General features: G+C 39.0%; 1 protein-coding gene across 7 annotated transcripts in view; it reads right to left on the reverse strand.

Annotated features, from left to right (window-relative positions):
- LOC134743575 (poly(rC)-binding protein 3) overlaps nucleotides 1–7,783 on the reverse strand; it is a 32,023-nt gene extending 24,240 nt beyond the window's left edge. For 6 of the 7 annotated variants that reach the window (XM_063677121.1, XM_063677120.1, XM_063677119.1 and 3 more), the window contains exons 1-5: nucleotides 7,616–7,783; nucleotides 7,026–7,231; nucleotides 3,441–3,497; nucleotides 2,964–3,080; nucleotides 745–897 (exon numbers count right to left, since the gene is read on the reverse strand). In XM_063677121.1, coding sequence (XP_063533191.1) covers nucleotides 745–897; nucleotides 2,964–3,080; nucleotides 3,441–3,497; nucleotides 7,026–7,106 — 408 coding nt within the window. In that variant the 5' untranslated portion in view covers nucleotides 7,107–7,231; nucleotides 7,616–7,783. Of the gene's footprint in view, nucleotides 1–744; nucleotides 898–2,963; nucleotides 3,081–3,440; nucleotides 3,498–7,025; nucleotides 7,232–7,332; nucleotides 7,515–7,615 lie in introns of those variants that run through there. The other variant, XM_063677116.1, reaches the window with a different exon arrangement.
- Between the last annotated feature and the right edge of the window lie 12,151 nt (nucleotides 7,784–19,934).

The raw sequence follows: 19,934 nt of genomic DNA on the forward strand, positions 1-19,934 counted from the left end.
GCGGTTACTAGTCTAAAGAACTGAGCCCTATTGAGATACCAGTTTATGCCAAATTCTTTTCTCTCGTTTTTGTGGAACGAAATAATATAACGGTTTTGGAACGATATTAACAGGTATTTCAATACCGGTTCCGAGCCCTGTTTTTAATATTCCAAAAGCCAATTATATCCACAGTATCATCAACGACACAGTTGACTGGCCTTTCGTAACGTGGCCTTATTGGAACGTTTGAAATAAATAAATGACCAGTGTGTGGTCAGCACGAACATACCTGGGTGAATCGACTTTTAGAACATTCCCCATTTTTCAACGTGTTCCACTAAATAGCAAATATTAGAAATACTAATCGATTGTTTACAATGTTGCCTACATGTTTGGTAAGTTAGTTAATTAGGACAACACTTCAATGTATAAGTTTACTAAAAATACATTTTATTTAAATAATTTTTAAATGGTTACGCAGCATACCACGCAGTCCCCAAATTTCGTATTAAAAATGTACATTTTCTCCTGCGTTACCTACCGTTTCTTTTTGAGAATGTAATTATTTGATCTAAATATAACACTGTGTAATTATCATGAACCAAAAATCGTCTGGTAAGTTTTGATATCGTAAAAGAATAAGGTCTACAAATGGTCTGTTTAGTTCAGTGTGATTCCGCGGCCAGCTTTCTGACACAGCGGGGTTGCGAAATGCATCGCAGCCAATTTGTGATTTTTAGTTTTTTAATTTCAATACTTCACCTGTATGTTAGCGCCGGTGACGTCCCGGATCTCCTTGATCTTGGAGCCGCCCTTGCCGATGAGCGAGCCGCACTGCGACGCGGGCACGATGAGCCGCAGCGTGATGGGCGCGCGGGACCCGCCGCCGCCGCCTTCATTGAACTGAGAGCACCACTGGAATAGAAAAAAAATATGTTTTTTCTTAAACATGCTCGGAAATGGTCGCATTTTGTATGTAAATCGAAAACGCAGTGCCTAATTTTTATCCCAGCGATGACAACGCACGGCCCTCCCGCGCCCGGCGCGGACGCAGTGGGTAAAGATGAAATTCGTATGATTCATTTTACTCCTAGGAGTAAAATAACCGATACAAATTCCAATTCTGTCCGCTGCGCGCCGGGCGCGCGGTGCCGCCACCGGGGGCGCGGTGCGCACAACTACGCGGAACGAACGTGTACATAGCGTATGCCAAATTCGCTAAATATATTATATATTTCACTATTTCCTTACATGTTTGAGAAAAGCACTATGTATACCTCGGTGGAAACAGGCATTTTCTGACTCAGACCTTTTGCCATGGCATCTAGGCACCTCGTCAGAAAATGCCTTTTTTCCATCCCTCGGCAACAATGTACTATACCTGTCTCTAGTTTTGTTCTACGGGATTTGGGACATTCCAAAAATAAAAACAAGAATTTGACACTATTCGTAGGATTGACAAGTAAAACCTATGCTGACGCCATCTGTAAAATACTTCGACCGGCCAAGCCAACCCCATTTCCTCAGTAGAATTGAAAATTTTCTATGGGTAACCATTCGCGCCAATATAATTTGGCGTCCTATTCTACCGACCAAAATGGCGTATAAAATCATCATCGTCATCACATGTAGAGGAGGGGTCAGATTTTGGGTGCGTGTGCACAAATTTACTGTGACGAACTGGATTCCTCGAATCCACGGGAGAGTTTCTGATCCTCCCTTCTCGGGAATTTAAGTGACACTGCGGCGAACGTGAACAAAAAGTGTGCAAAGGTGCTTTGCGGCAGGATAAATGAGTTTTTAATTTGCTATTTAATTTGTGTCCGATCCTAGTTGTGTTGATTGTGTTGTGGTTTTTACTGCAATGCAACTTTTATTAATTCAAAAACAGAATGCTATACATATACAATGATGAAATAATATTTAAGTGCAGTATCCTTCAAGGAATATAGTCATTATACAAACAATGCTATATGTTATTAGAGTAATGCAAGTTTATCTCTGAACCTTGGAAGATCGAGTGAGTGATCTAAGAGTTTATCAGTATCTGTTGAATAACACACAATAGATATGGAAAATCCATTAAGAAATAAATAACCTATTGAAATTAGTTGTACAAATAAGTATGTAGGTCATGCACACATACATATTTAATGACTATTATTTCACCTGAATTATCAATACAGGGAAACCACTTTATTTCACCTGAATGCCTGAGATTTTGCGAGATAATGGATGCTAGGCCGTCAACTGTACAGTCGAGTTCACAAACATCTATACAGGCCACTGTTCCAAAAATATATTTACACGCCTCTTAAGACATTGACAAAATAAGGTCGTGTCAATATTTTTTTTTTAATGTTGGCTAGTAAAGATGTTTGTGAATTAGATCTTATAAGAGTAATAATAACTATAGTTTTAAAATGTCATTTGTATAGTTTTAGTTTCGTGACGCATTTGGTTGCAAGTAACTTCAATTGTGAAATGTGTGTGTGTTGTGAAATGGCCTTATTTGGATCTGTTCGCAAGTGGTAAATTGATTGAATTGGGTTAAAAAAATATTCATCTTACAATAATCATTCTGTATTATTCCCGTATTTCCCGGGCATTACTACGAAATCATCGACGTTTATTTTTATGTAATTATCTCATCCCTGCATTGTAATATGCCTAAATTGAAGAATAAAGACTTTCACATCTTAACAACTTTAGGGGCATTCCACAAAAAGGTGTACTTTGTCGAGGACGAAACGCGTATGGCAGATACCTTAATAACCTGTATTATATACCATTGAATTTAGCTAAGTTATCAACCGTTATCACGCCAAATATGGGTTTCTTGGCTTTATCAGAAGTTTTAAAAAGAAATAGCGTCACGTACTCAACACTTTTCTGGAACTTTACGAGGACAAAATCGCGGGAGGCTACGCGGGATGTAGCATAGATCTTAAATATCTCAATATAGAAGAGTGTTAATTTACCTCTTCAAATTTCTTGCATATGAGTGTGAAGGCTTTGAATATAGCGCTTGTGTTGCCGGTGACTGTGACGATGCGCTCTGGGCACGATCCATCTGATATATTGATTTTCGCTCCTGACTGAAAATACAAAAACGTTTATGTTAACTTCAAGCCCTAATTTTTGTTCTTGTTTTAATTTGAAAATTAGTATAATAATGACATTGGGTTCACATTAAAATCTTATTGGTATATGTGTATGTGATCTTCTTGTATTATTCGTGCGAGTGAGTTTTATATATCTAAAATTCCAACAGAAATTCTGAAAGAATGGTCCATGGTTATTACACATGAAGCATAAGGACCCTTCTCTGATGAAAAGCCACATATTATTCATTTTGCGAAAAACGCAGTACTGTACTTAAATTATATGAACTGAATGATAACTTATAAACATATCAAGCTCCATACTGTATACTTAGAAAAAAAAAAACAACTTACTTCTTCTCTAAACCTTTTGACAATTTCGCCCTTTTTCCCAATAATACTGCCAACTTCCTGTAAAAACCAAACATTCAATGGTTAGTTATAAATTCATTACAATCTTGACAAGCATGGTTTTCGCTTAATGTTTTTAATGTTAAAAGCTAACATAATGAATGTGTTGGTCAAGCAAAACTTGTCAGTAGAAAAAAGCGGCAAATTTAAAAAATGTAGGCGCGAAGAGTTATCGTCCCATAGAAAATTTGAATTTCGCGCCTTTATCTACTGACATGATTTGTTTGACCAACTATAACTGCATTTTTGTCCAGAGTTAATAATTTATAATAGCTACAAAGGAAGACGAGGGCGTCTCAAAAACTACTAGCCAAGGCTGTATATTAATAATTATTGAATAATTTCCAAAACTCAACTGAAAACGTCCCCACAATTGGCTAACTATTGTGCAACGAACGCACCCGTAATTAATGCAGACGCAATAAGATTTATAGCATAAAAGATTTCCTGTGCCAATAATAGCGCGCCGTCGGACATTTCTTTACTGCAATAATAGCACGGGGATACATCACTGCTAGGTTGTCGTTGGCCTGACTCCTGCAGTATGTGAACAATGCTGATGCACTAGGCGTCAATGCACTGACTGCAGACACAAATAGCGAAGCTGATAGATGTTGCAAGCAGGGAGCAAAGAACTCTACCTACATTAATTATACACTGGTGCGACTGTAATTAAAAACCCGGCTTATCACAACCATTATAATGCAAACACATGTGGATTTTAAAAGTACAAATGTGCATTGTCTTTAACTTGAGCATTTTGCTTGGGACATATGGTCTGTGCACACAGGCTGGTCACCATGTGTTTACATTAGACATAATTTATGTCATGTCAAGCGCAATGCTCACTATTAAGCACGTAATATATCATCAAGTTGTGCTTGTTTTGCATTAAAATGCTGACAAACAGTCTTACATTAATTTCTTCACATGCACACGCACAAACAAAGCAATCTATTGAGGAAGTGCATGCTGCCACAAGAAGAGCATTAGATGTCGTAGACATAAATTAGAAAAAGGTACAAATCGATAAGTTTTATCAACTGAGCAACTGCCAATAGCTGGACAGGTGCCAAATGTACTTTGTATTGGATTACAGCCAATTAAAAGCACCTAGATGTACGAGTTATACCTCTATCTTAACATCAATATGTCTCGCATGTCACAGCAATCTAGTTGCATCTAGGTGTGCTAAATCAGTGCAACTGTTAGGCAATCTAGCCAGTACTCTACTATACTAATCAAGTCAGATGTACAGTCAACAAAATAGACTTCTGAGCCACCATGGGAGTACATCACATTCGAATTATAAGTCGTATCCCAGGTGGTTGGTAAGAAACTTACTAAAAATAATACAAAGCAGCTTCATGCAGCCTAGCCTTCTGCAAGACTGTAGCTGTAGCTGACTATAAAAACTTCTTACCAACTGGCTCAGTTTAATGCACCTATATAAATCCAATTGTAAGAAATATCTTACTGGTTCTTAATTAGACACACTGTTCCTTTTTGTTGACTGCATATTGCATATTTTTGTTGATTGTCAATTAAGCGCAAGAAAGTTATAACTTGGGACAGAAAATTTTGACTAGTATTTAAACCAAACCCCATTATCAATGTTGCAAATCATTGAAAATGTTGGCAATAAACCATAACTTACCTTTTAACTTAAATTCATAATAAACAGAGCTGCGTAAAAAAAATTAAAATAACCTGACTTTGACACCCATTCCCAACTTTACCCAATGTTTTTTTAAATAAAAATATAACTTATTCCTGCAGCGGTAGCACTGTCACATTTTTATTGCTTGTCACCATGTCTGTCATGCTTTAACAAGTATGTAAGTGCGAAAGTGACGGGCATAGCAACAGGCGATAAAAATGGAACCATGCTGCGCCCGCTGCATGATGATTTACTAAATGCCCATGTTTCAAATTTAGTGGAATTACGATTTAATGCTAGTTAAGGTAAAGTTATATACTTAAGGCGAATTTTTGCCAAATTACTTTTAGCGAACTGCAAGATTGACACCGGGTTTTGATTTAAACCTACATAATATGAGATCACCAAAATGCCCGAGTATTAACACACTAATTGATTGACATTAATATGAAAGCCTAGACGTAGGCAAGCCGTTACGGGTAGCAAACAGGATCTGGTGTCAAGCATCCCTACAAGTGCACTTCCCTAACAAGATTTGTATGACCAAGGTCATATTAGATTACCATATATTGAAAACATGTACAACTCTTTTGGAAATAATCAAATTAACATAGTGGCCATTCTTAGCAGTGATATAACGTTTTTATTACATGGAGTGTACAAAACATCTTGCTAATTTAGTTTGTAGAAAATTCATATTACTGGCTGTATGAACAAATGTGTATATATTTTTCCGTTTTTAATTATGTTGCATACAACTTTTAAATGTCTTTATTAGAATAAAGACCCGGACACCCGGAATGCAGCATGGTGGCACTCAAGCCAAATTACTGGGTGCACTGGACCATCCAAGTGTCACATTATTGAGTTATAATTTACATAGCCATATTAATTAAAATAATACAAATAAAAATATTTATTAAGATAATTTCATTTGATCCCTAGTTATTTGAAATCTGACCATATAGAAGAACTAGACTGACTGACTTCATCTCTATAGTAACTAGACTGACTCCTTATTCCATAAGTACTCTCATATTAACTTTTATTCTCATTTCACTTTGTAAGGGAATGATTATGGAGAATAAAATTGATACTATATATCAATCATGATTATAAATAAGCCATTTGTATGCCAAATTCATAATTTGTTTTTAGTAATTTTTGTGTGTTATATTATATCCAAATAATTTTCACATATTCTAGTAAAGTATTTTGTGTAAACAATTTATATTTTTAAGGTTTAAATTACTGTCTGTAATATAGAATTAGATATCAGAATCATTCTGTATATTATATACGGCGGTGTTAGAGCTAGCTTTATTTGACGTTCATAAGCGCATTGTAATATGCCTACTAGAACAATAAACTATCCTTATCTTTCTAATTATCTGTACCTACTAGTGTGTAAACATCAGAGGGAAGGTTTAAGCACATTCAATGGACATTGAGAAGGAAAACAATAGGATAGTTATTAGCATGCAGGACTGTGTGACTACTTATCTAGGCCATATACAATGATAGATTATTGTTATGTACCTCAGCTTTCCTTGACTTTATACTTTTACAATGAGAATATATGAAAATATCCATGACTTTCTAATGCACATGAATTAGTATGTATAAACAGTTTACCGGAAATTAAATTCAAAACTTTGCAGGTTTTGATATATCATCCTAATCACAATGGAGGTGTCTTGTATCAGTCATCCGTGATACTAATTGGAATAATGCTGAGGCACATAACTTTAATCCTAGTTCTGTACTATCACCGCAAACAAGTAGTAATTTAGAAGAAGGTAAAGTGAACACTCACAATATTTATATTGAAAGATGCCAAATTGTAACAAGTTGTAGGTTTCTCTTACCTTCCCCTGCATAATCAGTCTGATGGTGAGGGTGACTTTTGAGTCCTCCTCATGGAGAGCGGGGGCTTTCTCCAGTTCCATGCTGGAAGTGTCCGTGTCGCGCGGAATAGTGGCGGCGGGGCTACGTGTGGGCAGACAGGGGGCACTCCACTCAATCTAATGGCTGGGACTCGGGGGCTCTTGGCACGCACTGCAGGCAAGGTAAGCTGGAAAACAGGCGTACATCTCAAAAGGGACGTCCGGACTCGAGCTCACTAAAGGTATAGGACATGGGCACTCCTCCTCGATCAAAAGCGAAGCTGATTACCGAATATTTATTTACAGTGACAGTCTGCAAGCGTAACGGAATGAGGGCGGCGAATGAGGATCAAGACACTATTATAAACTAACTGGTCCCGGACCGGATTCTGCGGCTGTAATGCGAGTCGGCGGTCGGCGCGCTCCGGCCGCCGGAACCGTTACTTGAACTCGGCGCGTTCGCGACATAACCTCCGCGGCGCGCCTCATGGCTAGCCGAGTGCCGACCGGGTTATCGATCCCGCACTTCCCAAACAAATTCCTGAGAGGTAGCGCATTGACACTTTTCTTACCTCATTAAGTGTTCCACAGCTCAACAACAACATAACAAGTCTTAAATCTAATGTATATCACCAAGACGTGTATAAAATCACACTTATCACAATTTTCTTTGTCACTATAATTATAAAATTAAATAAAAGCCGACGCAGATGACGCGTCGGTCTGAAGCTTGTCTTGTAATGCGTTATGCGTAGCCGTAATGCCAATGCCAAAATGCCAAACGAAACCGCTTCGGTCGCACCATGGTCGCAATTTTATCGCCTGTCACGTTCTAACAAGTAAGTAAGTGCGAAAGTGACAGGCGATAAAAATGCACCATGCTGCCAGAGACAATAGAAAAATGTCGCAACTGGCGCGCCTCTGGCGGAGAGCAGATTACTTATTTTTGACAGTCAAACGTCATCTCGGATCTCGGTCGGTAAAGCAGAGGGCCTACCGCGAACCATGTTCGACGTGTTGCCTCTCTGTTGCACTTGTAAATTCGTACGTAAGTGAGAAAGGGAGGTAACACGTCGAGCGTGGGTCGCGGTAGGCCCTCAGTTTTTATCGTGGCGTTTTTGCTTGTATGCGAGTTTGGGGTTAAATATATCTGTGGCTGATCTGTGGTTGTAATATTGGCGGGAAAAAATAGTTAGAGAAGTAAAAAGTTCGTAATATATCAAAATGATAAAATATCGAAATCTGTAGTAATCGGGTGTTGAATAAATCGGGTACCTATGTTTTGTTTGATGCATTAAATGGATAGTGAAAGATTCCAGTTTTGAGGCGAATTTTGAAACATCACAAGAATTAAAATTTAAAAATAAAAGTAGCTCTATTAGTGTGGCAAGCGTATTTACCTACCTGACAATAATTTATGACAAGTTCTAAAAACCTTTCATCATTATAAAAATTATGCGCATAATTTTTATTAAAGTGTCTTGAGACTTCAGTCTAAAAACTGTCTTGAGAGCAACGTCAACTCGCATTTTAACATTCTTTTTGATAGAAAAAAAGAACGTCTTACACGGCTTTATTAAATTCGGAGTGCTTTGTCCCATGCAAATCGGTTCATCGATTTTATTGTTACTGATGAAACGTGGTGAGAGAAAGGGGTTTACGGAGCTAAATTAAATTTTGTATAGGTACAGTACATACAGGTAAGACGTGAAAGGAAGTTCAGGAATTAATATAGGTATTAATCTACTTGTAAAACTATCTATTATTATTATCTATCTATTACAGTCAGGCAAAAAAGAGTAGAAATTAAAAATTGGCAACACTGTAGTGTCGTCCCGTTTTTCTTAGATTGATTTGAAAGGAACGACAATACAGGCCACTTTTTAATTTCTACTCTTTTTTGCCAGACTGTAAGACTGTAACTATTAATCTAGCTAGTCTTATGGTACCTACCTAGGTATTTAATAGTACATTATTGTCGAGGCTCGGAAGTAGCTACTTGCAGGCTGAGGATTCGTTTTAAACGGACGACCTTGGGAGTCCGTTTAATTGAATCCGAAGCCAGCAAGTAGCCTTCCAGCCGAGTCATATATAGTGCTTTTCTCAAAAATGGCGCAATAAATGCAAATATAATAGAAATATTTTACAGAAGCAACGTTCTTATGTATATATTTTCACAGAAAAAAGTAAAAAGATTTGCTTTGCCGCCGTTTTATTTTTTTAATTAAAAATGGAAGTGTATTTTTCTGCTGAAAATACGCCAACCTATTTGAGACACCTAAATAGTCGCGGTACCAACATTATAATAATAAGTACTGATCATCTGTTTGGCTGTTTAATGGACCTATGCCTTCATTTGATATGGCCACTTCAACTTTTAAAAAGTTTGGAACTCGACAAATAACGGAATTCGTATGCAACATTGCAGTCCCGAAATCGAGACTGCAATGTTTATAACTTTTTAATTTTTTGACTGATCATAAACTACGCACTTCGCGACCTACTTTTTAACCGGCAATGTCGACTTTGCCGTCCATTTTTGAGAAAAATTATGTAATAGGGGTAGGCAACTGTTAAAGGTTTGCAGAGATGGCGCCATCACAGCTTGCCCCTTTTTCTATGAGATTTGGCTTAAAGGGCTGGCATCCAGGGCATTAAAAAAACAAAAATTTTACACAATTCTAGGGATTGACGGGGCAAGCTATGCTGGCGCCATCTGCTAATTATTTCGACCGGCTAACCCCATTGAGGTGTTAGGGCCGGTACAGACGGACTGCAACCCGACTGCAACTTGTATGGGAACTGCACGCCGACGTTGCAGTTGGCGTGCAGTCGGTGTGCAGTTCTCATACAAATTGCAGTCGGGTTGCAGTCCGTCTGTATCGGCGCTTAGGGTAACTGAGCCTATTTGACGGTCGCCGCCGCAGGTATAGGGTGGGGTTCCAAAGGGTAAAAACGACACCCTATTACTAAGACTCCGCTGTCCGTCTGTCTGTCACCAGGCTGTTTCTCAATGAGCCGTGATAGATAGACTCTACAGTTGAAATTTTCACAGATTATGTATTTCTGTTGCCGCTATATCAAAAATACTAAAAACAGAATAAAATAAATATTTAAGTGGGGCTTCCATACAACAAACGTGATTTTTTGCCGTTTTTTTGCGTAATGGTACGGAACCCTTCGTGCGCGAGTCCATGGTATATATTATTTTATTGCTTATGATTTCATTAATTAATATCTAATATTTAGCCTAAATATTCTAAGGTGGTTACCATAGAAATACGAATATAATGGTGGTTACCTTACCTCAGGTTGACCGTGACACCGTAGGTAGTTTCCTAATAGTTACATATATGATCACTTGAAATATAAACCTATTTTCACTGTTTACTTTTCACTAGGTAGGTACCTGTTATACATTTTTCTCGGTATCACTTCGTCTGCAAAGTGTCGTAAAACGTTAACTGACCCAAATAAACTAGCAATGATGAGACATTTTAAAAGTTCTTGATTGGTAGTCGCCTAAGGCGATAAAAACGGTGTTTTCTCTTTAATGCTTTCAGGATGCAGATGGCGGTACCTCACTCTTTTAGAGCTTATTTTATAGTCTAGTATCAAGACCTTTAGGGATGCTCTCTTCTTTAATTTATTTTTGTATCTCACACAAAGAGTACTTATACTTACCTACGATCGCTTTCAATTCAACAAAAGACAGACGTTTTAGATTTTAAATTCGTGATATACTTTTTTTTTTCTTTATTTAACCTGGGAGTTTTAGCAGTGCGCTAAGCCACCCCCGTAATACAAAAATTACATTTGTCTATAACTACATATACAAATTAAACTATCTAGTTATGTAGGTAACATTCTACAATGAGGAAAAATAAATATTAAGCAGTTCCTTGGCTTCATCAGATGATGGTGAGGCCAAGGCACTGTTACACCATCCTACATTGCTACTATTACTACTGACACAGCCGCGCCGCTGGGCAGCGCTCCGGACACATTCCGTCAGTACGTGTACCACATCTTCCACCATATTACAGTCTGGGCAATTAGGTGAATCTGATAACTTCATGAGACATTTAAATTTGTTGGTAGGTATGTGTCCAGTACGCAGTCGAAGCAGTGATACAATGTACTTACGTTTTTATTTCCATGTTTATAAACCACGGGTAACGAGGGAGATCGTGCTGAATGGTTTTATACCAAATCCCTTTAGTTAATGACCGCTCATCATAATATTCCTTCCACTGCAGACGGCATTTTTCTTTTGCTACTCTCAGGATCTCATTGTGCACTGGTAAACATTCGTATTCATTTCCTTCACTAATGGCTAGTTTAGCGGCGAGGTCTGCTACCCGTTAGGCCTATATGTGAGGGTACCCACTGTATCACAACTTTTTTATTTGCAGCTTGAATCTTACCGATGGTTTCCAAGATATGATAGGAAACCATATACCATAACCATACTTATACCAAAGAGGATATAATAAGATAGAGCGGTACTGTCATAGTAAATTTTGTAACCACTGTAAATTCACTGCCATCTATCGACATCTATCGAAAACTAAAAATGAAGATTTATAAAAATACGTTAAAATGTATTTAAATATGGATTAATGATTTTTTTATTTGCATTAATTATTTTTTATATGATTTTGACCCATGTTCTTTAACGGATAATATGCGTTAAAATTATAAATAACAAACGAAACCGTCAACGCCCTCTATACGAGAGTAGGCCAAAGCTAGTGGCGCCATCTGATCGAGAATCAAATTTTCGTGATTTTCGAGGCATGTTTTTTCCTTAGGCTGTATCCATCTATTACGGAGTTATATCTATCTTTGCTTATACTTACCTACGATCGCTTTCAATTCAACAAAAGACAGACGATTTAGATTTTAGATTCAAGTGATATACTTCCGTAGAATAACATTATTTATTCATTGACAATGTTTGTTTTAGTTCATTTTATGGCGACTAATATTGTTTTGGGAAAATTGTAGGTTATAGCCTGATCAAGTTCGCCATACGTTTACCAAAGAGAATTGATATATAGTATAGAGGGTTACTGTTGTAGTAAATGTTGTAGTCACAGTAAATTTACTGCCATTATAAAGTTACACAACTTTGGGAACAAATCAAATTATTTTTATTAAATATTTAGTTTTTTTTTTAAGTAGTCACACTACTATATACCTATAAATTATAAACTGAAATATATGTCAAATATTAAAGAAAAAGTGACTAAGCCCTCCAGTGGCGGGTTTCACCACTGGAGGGCTTCGTCACTTTTGCTTTAATATATGACATCTGAAGGAGTGTCTTTTCATAAGGGCTTATTTCTCCATGAAATCCATACAAAATAAACCCTTTTACCCTACTTAAAGGGTTTTATTTGTGTATGGATTTCATGGAGAAATAAGCCCTTTTGAAAAGACACTCCTCATCTATTTCAGTTTATAAAAATAAAGTTATATAAAAATTAAAAAAAATTATAATATATACACATATTGTATACATTTTTTGATATTTTTATATATGATTTGACGACCGGTCTGGCCTAGTGGGTAGAGACCCTGCCTGTGAAGCCGATGGTCCTGGGTTCTAATTCCGGTAAGAGCATTTATTTGTGTGATGAGCACAGAATAGATATTTGTTCCTCTTACATGGGTGTTTTCTAAGTATTTATAATTATATTATAATATATATATTGTTGTCTGAGTACCCATAACACAAGCCTCCTTGGGCTTACCGTGGGACTTAGTCGATCTGTGTAAGAATGTCCTATAATATTTATTTATTATTTTATTATTAATATTTATATATGGATAACAGATTTTTTATTTGTATTTATTATTTTTATATTATTTTGACCCATGTTCTTTTACTGATATGTGTTAAAATTGTTAAATATCAAACGGGGTCGTCAGCACCATCTAGCCGAAAATAGGCAAAAGGTGTAGGCGCCATATATCCGAGAATCAATTTTTCTTGATTTCCGAGGCACGTTTTTTCCTTAGACTTTATTCATGTTATACGGAGTTACATAAGTCTTTGTGTTTAATGGCGTACTTGAAGTTAGAAAAACGGACGGACTATAGTCTGCATCTTTTCAAATGATTTTTACGCCTAACACGGTAATCTCTTAAACAAGTTGTGTAATTTATTTTGCAAGGAACAGTATGGTTTGTTAACCACATACATACCGGTCAAAATCATAACCCTCCTTTTGCGTCGCCGTAGTCGGGTAAAAACTAGATGTCAATCTATGCATTCGAGCCCATTCAAGGAAATTTGGGGCAGGGACTAGGCCAAGCAATAAGGAGGTAAGTATAGAGGGGAACACAATTTTTGACTACGTAACTTTGTTTGGACTATTTAGGAGATGAACATATCAAAAGTCCCCGGCCGTAACCCTGGTGCCGGGGGGGGGGGAGAGGGGGGTTTGAAGGTAAAATTTTTCGGTTTTTTACTTATATCTTGGAAACTTTGCGGCTTAGCGACATGACAACAAACAAAACGAAAGCTGATTAAATTTGCTACAAGTTTAATTCAGTCAAATCTTTCGATATCCTGAATAGTTTTCGAGATATTCTCTATTAAAAGTTTATTTGGGGCTCTAAATTTTATCTTGATATCTACATCAATGAAGCTACTAGGCCATGTTTGGTATCGTTTTCGTATAAATCGGGAGTGCCAAATTCATTTATGGTATCACATTGACACCATTCCGAAGAAACATATAAACTTTAAACAAATACCTTTTTTTTCCTCCTCTTCACACTTAAACCGCTGAACCGATTTAGTTGAAATTTGGTATAGAGATGTTTTAGGTCCCGAGACAGGACATAAGATAGTTTCTATCTCAAAAATCATACTTTAAAGATCTGAAATTTGGTGTGAAGGGAATTCAGCTTCTTCGCCGAAGTTGAATTCCTGAGGTTAATACTGTTTAAGTTTAGGTTTGAAGTCATGTTTGGTATTATTCTCAACTAAATCAAATATGTAGACCGTCCCAAATATTATTTAAATCGGTTCAGCGGTTATTGATTCCCCACACAAATTTCCACCCCACTTTTCACACCCTCAAAAGTTGATTTTGGTTATAAAAACTATCCTATTCAAACTATCTCTATACCAAATTTCAACGAAATCCGTTGAGCGATTTAAGCGTGAAGAGGAGTTAAAAGAAAAAGCATTTTTTTAAATTTAGTTTTTACTTAGGAATGGTGTCAATGTTGATACCATAAATGAATTCAGCACCCCCGATTTATACGAAAACGATATACCAACCCCGGCCTAGCAGCTTCACTGATGTAGATAATCAAGATAAAAATGAGAGCCCTAAATAAACCTTCAAGAGCGGATATCTCAAAAACTATACAAGATATCGAAAAACTTGACTGAATAAAACTTGTAACGAATTAAATCACTTTTCATTTTGTATAAGTAGCCATGTCACTCAGACGCATAGTTTACGAGATATAATCGAAAAACCGAAAAATGGAACCTTCAAACGCCCCTGTCCCCCCCCCGGCACCAGGGTTACCGGCGGGGACTTTTGATATGTTCACCTCCTAACTAGTCCAAACAAAGCTATGAAGTCAAAAATTGTGTTCCAAGCATTTCCCTCTGTAGCTTTTTTATTTCCTGGCCTAGACCTCTACACCCATTAACCCATTAATTTCACCCCCATCTATCAGTATTTTGTTTAAAACACCATTCCCTACAACTATGCCAAAATTCGTTCATACACGAATTATTTTATTTCCTCTATTTGGCAGTTTTTGGTTTTCGTTTGGTGAGCTAACGAGTTATTTTCCACAAAGATGTGAACCGTGTATGTGCTCAGTGATAGTAAAAATCCTCTAGTTTGGACCCGGGTATATCCTTAAACTACGTCCAAAAGAGAGGTACGGGCACTGTGAATGACATCTCGCTTTGTGTGGTAGGGCACAGGACAGTGGATGTCATTCCAGATTTAGAGCAGAGCCCAACTGGGGAAGTACCTCCACCTTACAGAAAACCGCAGCCAAATAACACTAGACCCTACTCATAGTGTTGTGTTCCTGCCGGTGAGTAAGGTTAATGCCAGAGCTCAACGAGGGAGAGGAGTGTTAGGGTCGGCAACGCGCATGTAAATGCTCTGGAGTTGCAGGCGTACATAGGCTACGGAGACTGCTTAACATCAGGCGGGCCGTATGCTTGTTTGCCACCGACGTAGTATAAAAAAAATATATCTGAATATATTGAATCATGTTTCTCATTTTTGTCTGATCATCTCACAAGGCTTAAAGCGGAAATCAAATTACTGTCTCCCTTCTAAACAAAAGTTCCTGTAGAAGATGTTTTTTATGATAAAACAAAAGCATATTCACATTTAAGAAAGTTTGACATGCTTTAACTTTTGATAAATATAATTTTAGGCACAGTACCGCCTCGGGGGGCTGAATGTTTGGGACGAGATTTTGTTATTGACATGAACTTTGATCCTAAACAACCACTTTAGCCCTAGAGCGGAAAACAAATACCTATTCAGTATTACCGAAGCTTGATAAAAGGGACCAATCCTAGATAAATCGTGGAATAAGTTATAAAATGTACTCTAGTATAGAGATATAATTTTTAAGAAAAAAAAACCGACTTCAATGGGATCCCCCGTAGATAGATTACGTATTGTTGATGGTGCACTCTTAGATTCCAGACTGTTTTTAGATGCAATAACGATAAAATTGATTAATGGACTGTATTTGCTAAAAAATGTTTACACTAACTTTACACACCCGTGTATACTATATTTTAATAAGAAATCGCGGAACAAGTAAATATCAATGGAAAGTGCACAAATCACATACCTTGAACTCGAGGTTTGCTGCGAAGAAGGCTAGCTTTGGGCGGCTCTGGTATCTAGGAATATCGTGCAGCTGCTGTCTTACCGAATTACCCTCTACCTGGACCAGCCTACGAGCTTAGCTTTGTACTTTTCCACCGCACACATGTGATTGGCACTGATTTTATACTATTCTATACTTGGTTAAGGCTAAAGAGCGACTTTAAAGTAGTTTTCGACAACGGAGCACAGGACAATGTGTGCTCTCCGAAAGTAACGAGAACGAGTTATGGCTACCGGAAATGGACTCTTAGTGTTGCCCTAAATATCACGGAAGTCGTAAGAAAATAGGGTTGTGATCCAAAACCGATACGAGAGTTAAACATACCGCCTACCTAAATATACAATATTTAATAGCATTAGAATACGACAAACTTAAGACTAAATCTATGCTAAGTGACGATACTATGGATGTTAATCTGAGAGTGGCAGTGGGCACAGCTTGACGACGGGTCTTCTGTACTGACCAGTAGCTGTCTGAACTGTGACAACCCTGCACACACCATCAGCTCCAGGATGTAGAGCCACAATGCGGCCAAGCGGCCATTTTAAGGGACTTGTCTGCTCATTCAACAACAGAACCAAGGAACCGACGACAATATTCGTGTTCACTTTATTCCATTTTGTCCTCTGTTGCAAGGTATGAACGTATTCAGCATGCCACCTGCGCCAAAAGTCCTGATGCATTTTCTGGATCAGCTTCCAGCGATGGCAGGGGCTTATTTTTTGATCGACAAGAGTTTCCTCAGGGACGATCGACAGAGGTTCTAACGTTAGAAAATGACCGGGCGTGAGCGCGGCGAGGTCATTTGAGTCCGAGCTGAGGGGAGTCAAAGGACGAGAGTTCAGCAAAGATTCAATAATTGTCGTCACGGTATAAAGCTGTTCGAAGGTTAACCTCTGGTTCCCTATAACTCTAGCTAGATGCGTTTTTACTGAACGAATCCCAGCTTCGGCTAAGCCATTGAAGTGGGGACTTCCCGGTGGATTAAATGAGAATTTTATTTCTTCCGCATCAGCAGCACCTTTCATGAGAGAACCGAGGTAATTACTGGCTCCAACAAAGTTTCGACCTTGATCAGAGACAATATGGCTACACCGACCGCGACGAGCGACAAAACGTTTCAGTGCACAGAGAAAAGCTTCAGTCGACAACTCTGAAGCAAGTTCAATGTGGATGGCCTTGGTGCTGGTACAAACAAAGACACAAATATATCCTTTGAACGTCTTAACACCGCGACCACGTGCGAAGGCGATATCGAAAGGTCCGCCATAATCTATGGCGACACTCGAAAAAGGTTTTATTTGAGAAACCCGACATAAGGGTAAATTTCCCATAAGCGGCGCAGACGCCGGGGAGGGATTGGCGCGGAAGCATTTGACGCAGCCACCAATCACTGCCTGGATTGCTCGCTTGGGCGATAAAATCCAAAAGGATTGCACAAGTAAATTTTGTAACGTTTGGGCACCTGGGTGTAAGAATCTTCTATGATATTCGTCAATTATTAAGACTGTTAACCGGTGGGAGCGAGGCAATAATATAGGATGCTTGACCGAATATTTAATAGGCGAATTAGCCAAGCGACCGCCCACCCTGACGATACCCGCACTATCAATGAACAACGAAAGCTTGCGCAAGTATTTTGGCAATGAATTTAAACGACCCTCTCTCAAGTGATTGATCTCTACACCGAACGAAGTGAGCTGCACATGTTTTACTAAAAACATGAGAGCTGCTGTCGTCTCAGAGGACTGTAGAGATCCGACAACCTTCTCGTTCTTAGACGACCGTAAGAAACGAAAACAGTAGGCTAACACACGCTTTAATGTGAAAAGCGAGGAAAACCTGTTGAGAAGTGTATCAACCAAGTCAGGTTCGCTGGTGGCGACTAAACTACAAATCCGTTGCTCATCAACGATAGCATCGTTGGCTGGAGCGTCCAAAGCTGAACAAGGCCAATCTTCTTCCTTCTCTAGGAGCCATGAAGGGCCCTTCCACCAAAGATCACAATCGACCAGGTCTCCAGGCAATAACCCTCTGGATCCTGCGTCAGCAGGATTATGATGGGTGCTTACATGGTGCCAACGATCAGGAGCGATTATATCCTGTATATGGCTAACTCGGTTAGCCACAAAGGTTTTCCAGCGCGATGGACACGACTTAATCCAAGCCAAAGTTACGCTAGAGTCAGACCAGGCAAATATTTCCTCCACAACATGCAGAGGTTCTAATGCTTCTTGGACAGACTGCATCAGATCCGCCAGCAGGACGGCAGCCTGAAGCTCCAGACGACAAATAGATTGTTTACGCAAGGGCGCAACCTTCGATTTTGCACAGCAGAACTCTACAAATATAGAGCCCTCTGCAGTAACAACACGACAGTAAACGACAGCGGCGTAGCCTCGTTCTGAGGCATCACAATATCCATGCAATTGTAACGAAACAAAAGAGTGGATGATGCGACGAGGAATGACTACGGATTTCAACAACGACAATTGAGATCTGAGTCTCTTCCACTCTAAGGCAACTGCTTCAGGTACATCATCGTCCCACTGGACCCCAGATGACCACAGGACCTGCATTAAGTATTTCGCATGGAAAGCGACAGGACAGAGGAATCCTAACGGATCATAGATGCGTGCGATGTTCGACAAGATAATGCGCTTGGTGCATCTTTGATCAGTGGGTGTCGCTACCTCAAACTGGAACGAATCTGTCTGAGGACGCCACGACAAACCTAATATTTTAAGCGACAAGTCAGAGAGTTCGTCAAAGTGTTTGAATTCACTTGAATATAACTCCGAGGAGGGAAGATCAGCGATAAATCCCTTTTGATTGGAGGTCCATTTTCTCAAATGGAACCCACCCGACGACAAAATTTTGGAGAGGTCTGATCTGATTTGTAAAGCTTGCTCAATAGAGTCAGCGCCCGTGACAATGTCATCGACATAAATATCTCTACCTAGCACGCGTGCACCTTCAGGATAGACGGTTTCAGTCTCCTTAGCCAACTGCGCTATAGTCCGCAAAGCTTGGTACGGAGCCGACTTTACCCCATAAGTAACTGTGCGCAATCTATAGTCTTTAACCGGGCCGTCACTCGAGGAACGCCACAAAATCCGCTGATAATCCGTGTCTTCTTCCGGCACGAGAATCTGACGGTACATGGCTTTAATGTCACCTGTGAAAACTACTTTGTGCCACCGAAATCGAGTAAGTACATCAAAGATATTAGTTTGTAATTTAGGTCCTGCCAAAAGGGTATCATTCAGCGATATACCGTTGCTGTCTCGAGCACTTGCATCGAAAACTGCACGAAGAGGCGTAGAGACAGACTCTGGACGCAACACAGCATGGTGTGGCACGTAGTTAAATTTCCCGACACTACTTGAAGGAGGCTCTACCTGTTCCATGTGACCGCTGGTTTCATACTCTTCCATGAAAGAGACATAAGCTTTACGAAAATCCGCATGCCGAGATAGCTTGCGCTCTAACGAGAAAAGTCTTCGCAATGCGATTTCACGAGTGTCCGAAAATGTAGGCTTATTCGTAGGGTCGACGAAAGGTAAGGGTACCTCGAAACGGCCTTCACTCGTACTACAAAAATTATTAACGAACGTATCTTCGCAAAGTTGGTCCTCTTTCGACAACACAGGTTTACTGGGACTACTAATATTTTCTAACTCCCAAAACCTTTTTAGAGAACTATCCAACGACAAATCTGATTGCGAAGGGTTCGGCACGAAAAAACAATCCTTCCGACAAGTTGCAAAGGATTGTGCATAACAATCACTGCAGTCCCCCATAAGAACCCAACCAAAAGTGGTCTCTATTGCTCTTGGTTGACCCGGCTTGCCATCTCTTCGACCGCTCAGAAGAGACGAAGCGAAAATCTGAGCATTAAAAAGTAAATCGATTGGTCCCGGAGTAGCAAAGTCAGGGTCAGCAAGAGACAAGTGTTTAATATGCGGCCATTGCGACGAATTAATTGCA

This window comes from Cydia strobilella, chromosome 8, assembly GCF_947568885.1.
Source record: "Cydia strobilella chromosome 8, ilCydStro3.1, whole genome shotgun sequence".
Classification (NCBI taxonomy): Eukaryota; Metazoa; Arthropoda; class Insecta; order Lepidoptera; family Tortricidae; genus Cydia; species Cydia strobilella.